The sequence below is a fragment of the Setaria viridis genome, chromosome 5 (genome assembly GCF_005286985.2).
Source record: "Setaria viridis chromosome 5, Setaria_viridis_v4.0, whole genome shotgun sequence".
In the NCBI taxonomy this organism is placed as follows: domain Eukaryota; kingdom Viridiplantae; phylum Streptophyta; class Magnoliopsida; order Poales; family Poaceae; genus Setaria; species Setaria viridis.
The window spans coordinates 46298637-46304636 of record NC_048267.2 but is presented as its reverse complement, the minus strand read 5'-3'; the positions used below and the strand labels follow the sequence as shown (position 1 = coordinate 46304636).

The 6000-nt window shown below is 46.1% G+C and overlaps 2 protein-coding genes and 1 non-coding gene across 3 annotated transcripts; 1 reads left to right on the top strand and 2 right to left on the bottom strand.

The window, feature by feature from the left end:
* Nucleotides 1-375: 375 nt before the first annotated feature.
* Nucleotides 376-2379, top strand: LOC117857718 (uncharacterized). The gene is made up of 2 exons (XM_034740540.2): nt 376-672; nt 2039-2379. The coding sequence occupies exons 1-2, from the start codon at nt 454-456 to the stop codon at nt 2153-2155; spliced, it is 336 nt and encodes a 111-aa protein (XP_034596431.1). The 5' UTR covers nt 376-453; the 3' UTR covers nt 2156-2379.
* Nucleotides 2380-2973: 594 nt separating this feature from the next.
* Nucleotides 2974-3057, bottom strand: TRNAL-UAA (transfer RNA leucine (anticodon UAA)). The gene has a single exon. It is a non-coding gene; the product is annotated as a tRNA-Leu (tRNA).
* Nucleotides 3058-4647: 1590 nt separating this feature from the next.
* LOC117857717 (dehydration-responsive element-binding protein 1F) lies at nt 4648-5625 on the bottom strand. The gene has a single exon (XM_034740539.2). It carries the CDS (start codon nt 5562-5564, stop codon nt 4905-4907), a length of 660 nt encoding a protein of 219 aa, XP_034596430.1. The 5' UTR covers nt 5565-5625; the 3' UTR covers nt 4648-4904.
* Nucleotides 5626-6000: the final 375 nt, after the last annotated feature.

The following is a 6000-nucleotide window of genomic DNA, read 5'->3' as shown; positions in this document are numbered from 1 at the left end:
GGATACACGCACCCAACCCTACCTCTATACGCATATAACCTTATTTCTATGAGCATCTTTGAAAGACTGAGTCGACAAATTATTGAGAATAACAATGTCACTACTGGCACCTTGCTGTCGATGGGCACATCACTTGCCACTTGCTGTCGACGGACACGTCACTTGCTACTGAAAGAATAGCACGTCCCATACCACTAGAAGAATAACGTCGGTTAAAATTCTAAAATAAATTTAGAAAAATACGAAGATTACTGACGACTATTGGCATTATTATCTGGATGGTTAAAAGAAAACGACTTTTGGCATTATTATCTGGATGGTTAAACTAAAACAATGCGTGACACAGAAAAAGGAGGCGGGACTTTCGACTCGAGTCGATAACACGGAAAGGAGCGTTGGAGTTTGCCGCTGGTGTGATAGAATAGAATACAGCAAGCGTGAGGAGGCGAGGCCATGGGCAACGCCGGGAGCGCGCCGGAGCAGGCCAAGAACTCCGCGGATGGGGCTTCTGATGCGGAGGCCCGCCGCGCGCCGCCGTCCACGGTCCGTTTCTTCCCCGATGCGGAGCGCCAAAAGGCCCGGCAGCCGCCGCCGATAAAGCTCGAGGAGGAGGAAGGCGCCCCGCCGCCGCCCGCCACCGAAGAGGAGATGGCCCCGCGCAACCTCTGGCAGGTATCTCGATTCATCATCCTTTACCTCCCAGTTACCATTCGCCCCCGCAGACTAGATTAGGTTAAACCCACCCCAAACCCCTTATTGTGCGGTTCCCTAGTTCAATCTATCTTATACTTATAGGAGTAGATGGTATTGTTGGGCCTTCTTGTGTATGCTGGACCAGAGAGCACACTAGTCCTTCCTGATTGTATAATATACATGTCCACAATCCACAACACGAGGATATTTGCTTGCAATTTGGGTTTGAATCTGCAGTATCATCTGTCGTGGACGAGTCTTTTCCTCATTCCCCATCATATAAATCGGTAAGTTTCAGAGGCATATTTTGCAGAACGCTTGTGAGCTGGACACCATACAATGGACTGTTGACACCCAGACTGACATAGTTTGAAGTTCGCACCTATAGAATATATACTTCTGTTTTATATAGGCGTTTCAACTAGGATAAAATCACACATCACAATTTTTTTTAAAAAACTCAAGAAACTTGGAATTTCTGCCTCAATGTTTTTAAGCATGTCGAATTGTATTTGTGTTTGCAGTGCACTGCTCTGAAAATGTTATATAGTTGCCCGCTGACAAAGTACGAATGTGTATCATCTAGACTCTAGAGTCGGAATCACTTGTAGAGAGGGTGCACTTTCATTGTTACTTTCTGGCAGGGTCAATAACAACTAACAGTCGCCACTTAGAGATCACTGGGCTGTGAACTGCTACTTGTCTTTCAAAGGTCCTCTCATTGGCGAAGCCAAGGGGGGGCTGGCAGGGGCCATGGCTGGCCCCCCCAATGAATCATATCACTAAGCTTACTAGTTACTAAATCACTAATTATTTAGGCTAATCACTAGTTATTAACGAATCGCTATTCATTTAGCCTTCAAATAATGTTTTTCTAGTGATTAGGTCTTCTAATTCTCCAGTTTTAACTGATGCAGCCGTCGCAGACATTGTCCCAAACATACCCATTTTCTCTTGGTTTGATTTGTCTTGGCTCGGCACCCCCTAAGCCTAATTCCTGGCTCCTCCCCTGGGTCCTCTCATTTGTTATGTTCTACTAATGCTGTGTAACACACGACAGGATTTAAGCTTCATTAAGAAGCTGTAATTGTTTCGTCAAGACGATGAAGATCATATTAATGTTATCATCCTATTGGTAATCCACATCTTAATAAAAACCATTGATCTATAGTATATTAGTATGTATGTTCCTCGACAGGAATTTTACTCTTGTTTGGTGTGGTTGTTTGATGCTGAATATTTAGTTTGCTTTCACTTTATTTCCATGTCTGCCTGTACTATGTGATATTGTTGACTTGTGACTAGTGTATTCATGCGAATGTGACACCTCCTACTATACTGCTAGGTGTATGCACTTGGGGCGTTCATTGTGTTGAGATGGGCCTGGGCCAAGTGGAAGGAGAACCAGGACAGAAAGGACTCACCAGATGATGATGGAGGTGCACCGGACGGGTCGACTTAATCATGGTTTGCTGCATGGGCCTGGCTCTGCTCTGGTAGCTAGCAGCGAAGATGAATGCTATTTCGCTTTGCGGATAATGATGGATCACTCTACCCATCATATAGTGGTCACCAATGTTGCTATGCAATGGTGGACCATGTATTTGCTGCCATTTTTGCAAGTGGCGTTCTGTGTTTTCTCTAGTAAACTCCCTTTTTTTAATCTCAGATTTATTACTTTTACCATCTGTGATTGCCTGCTCGTTGTCAACTTGCAATCTCGTACTGCTTGTTTACTGTTAAACCGTGCCAACGATGGATTGCTCGTGAGGTGGATATTTTAACAACAATGCGGCGTGGTATGTGTTGTTATATCTTGTGGTATCAATGTACTCTGATCATCTGATGTATGTGATGTGGGGCATGCAACATGGCGCTGGAAACGCCTGAACGCATTGACTGCAACATGTTCCTGCTACTATGTTGGTGGAACGTCTATCTTGAAGTGGTATTTCAGGGATGCTTCAGTATCCAATGTATGTCGCCTTCAGTTCAGTTCAGGGATGCTTTTGTTTTGTATCCAATCATCCAATGTAAGATGTCCAATGTTTTGTTGCCGCTCTCCGGCCAGGTGGCTATTTCAATAACAACGGTGCACGGCTGTGTTCTTGTGGAAAAAATCTACAAAAAGTTAACAGTTACATTTTTTTTTCGAATCGCAGTACTACTACAACTTTATAGCTGTATAAAACATAAGAGATCTAAGGAATATCATGGAAGTAAAAAAAATCGAATGAAGAATATGAGGCAAATTATGGCAAAAAAAAAACTTAAAAAATATGCTGGCTGTGGGGTTCGAACCCACGCGCACTTGAGTGCAGAAGATCTTAAGTCTTCCCCCTTAGACCACTCGGGCAAACCAGCTGTTCTGTACTTTGGCTGACACAGGAAATTTATAACCAAAGTAATGGAAATGAAAGAAGCACGTATAAAAACTACTGGAAATGAAAAGAGCAATGTTTTGTACATGATGCACGTGCCTGAAGCCGTTGGTGATCGATCGAGCTGAGGTGAGGTCGGTGTGTTGTGATGCCTACCTGCTGCGCCGTTAATTGCACTCGCTATCACTGTCGCTAGCACCGACAACGACAGCATCGATCACGTCCCTCTCCAAACCACACAACATGCATTGCACCACACTGCACCGCAAGTACTGCAGAATAGATTCTCTTCTGTCTTCTCGAAAGCAGCATACAACGACGTCCATACGTACACGCTGACGTACGTACGCAGCCAATGGAATGGAAGCTGAGGTGCCAAGTTTTATGTGAATTCTTCTCATGCATCAGATTAAAAGGATCACACATATATGCATCATGTTTGTTTTTCCCCTTATGTTTGGCGACCAACCCACCGACTATATATAGTCTCTGCATGTGTATTCAGATTGGACGCAGTCCAACAAAATTCCAAATTCTCACTTTTCGGTATGGATGTTCGTCCATATGAAACACATACAGCTAGCTTGTAACAAAAAAAAAAAAATCTTCATGACTAGACCGACCAATGCTGGTGCTCTCTAGTGGTGAACTGATGAATACACACGAATATCTTTGGCAACTGTAACTTGCCTAATGTTATATTAGTTATGACAAGGTTAAACGCCAATCAAACAAGCCGCAATTCTTTGACTACATGGGTACTCGTATTCTCAGCTAAAACGTAATGCCAGTAATATACTAGTAGTTTCTATTATAATATAAATTTACATAAAGCAACACGATGGCATGCCAATATTGTGGATAATTAAGGTAGTTGTGAGAGCTTAGAGAGGTGAAAAATGTACATTGTTTTAGGAGCATAATAGGATTGACCGTATAGTAGCCATGCATTCAGAAATTGATGGTTGGGGAGCATAACATATAGGTGGAGCCGTGGGGGCATCCCTCACCCATCAGACTAGTCTTTTGGGTTGAATTAGGCTCCTAGTTATGTATTGCTGATTTTAACAATACCATTCCCTCTTTTATTTTCAAAACACCGTATAGACGCTCACATACACGCATGCTATTTTTATATGTGCAAACTAAGTGTCAAATACAAATATATCTTTCGATCCAAATGTCAGTAGTTTTACAGTAGGCATAACAAGAATTAAGAAAAGAGCAAGACGATGGCCATGCCGCCTTAGTAGTTATTTTAAATTAAAAAATGTCTTGTACCCTCTCTCTTCTTCTCCTTTTTGTTAGTTTACTTGTGGTAAAATCAATGTTTTAAATAGTGAGGTTGTAGAGCTATTGATATGATCGTTGCAGTAGAAATAGAGGGCAATAGCGGGGATATTAACAATCATATCGGAGGAAGTTGCATATACACCCGCTGCTTAAAAATATTGGATGTAACACATTATTCTTTTAATGGCAGGCACGTGTGGTTGACGCAAGATGGTAGATAAGTCGAGCTTGTCTCTACTGTCTTTTGCAAAAGAGAAGGGGGAAGAACGGATAGGAAAAATAGAGTGAAAAGCAGGTGACGCGTAGAAGTGTAGAATGGCTTGTATACCAACAACTTGTATTTTGGATCGAAGGAAATATGTACTAAAAGTAGAAGTTTTAAAACCAACCTTGTACTAAAACAAGACATGTCCTTTTCAAACTACCCTACATCCGGAAAATGAACTCGATTCACTTTGAAGCAGTACTACAATTTGATCGTGCGTGCAGATATCTCGCCGTACGGTGTCGCGTGGCAACGATATGATGGATCGATCATCAGTCGTCCATCCAGAGAGTGCAGTCGACGTCGTCGTCAACGGCGCCCCAGTCGAGGCCTCTCCCCATGGCCGGCGGCGTGAGCAGCATCCCCCTGGCCATGTCGTCGATGAGGCCGGGCATGTCAAAGATGGCGTCCTCGTCCAGGAAGCAGGCGGAAGGCTCCGGCGGTGGTAGTGCCAGGGGGCGCGGTGGCGCGGCCGTTGACGATGATGTTGCGATGAGGTGGTGGGCGGCCGGGCGGTAGAGCTCGGCGGCCTGGGCGGCGGCGCATCGTATGTCGTCGGGCGCGGCGGTGCGGGGCCTGGGGAGCGTGTGGGCGGAGTCCGGGAAGTTGAGGTCTGCGGCGAGCGCGCCGCGGAGAGCGATGGCGGCGACGTCGTGCGCGCGGGCGGCCATCTCCGGGGTGGGGTAGGTGCCGAGCCAGATGCGCGCCTGCGCCTGCGGCTCCCGCACCTCGCAGACCCACCGGCTGCCCCCCGCCCGCGCCCGCACGCCGCGGTACACCGGGTGCCGCGTCTCCCGGAACTTCTTCCGCCCCGCCCGCCGCTTCGCCGGAAGCTGGTTCTGCTGCTGGTGGTGCTGGTGCGGCGGCGACGTCGGCGGCGAGAGAGACGACGAAGACGCAGACGACGAGGAGTCCTCGGCGGCGTCCGCCATGTATGGCGACTGAAAACTGAGAGCTACTACTGAATACTGAGGACGAAGAGGAGGGGCACCTGTGAGGTGGACATAAATAGTGGGCTAACGGGCTCTGATTGGGACCCGTCGACTTTGCCATCGAAGCGAACACGACGGCTTCTGGATGTGGGTCTGGGTGTGAACTGACGACAGCGGCTCGGGGACCCGCTTAGGCCTTTTACTCACGTGGGGAATGTGGAAATTAGTCAGGGGGTGAAAATGAAACACGTGCAGTTAGTCCTTGTGTATACTAGTGAGTTCCTCAGGTCGGTGCCCAAAGACCAATGAATTCATGAAATAGGTTAGGCACCCATGAAAATGAATGAAGTCATGAAATAATTTGATGTCCGTTTTTCTCTTTTCTTTTCCCATACTAGGCTAGTAGGTAGAAAAGAAAAAAAAACGAGCTTGGTTC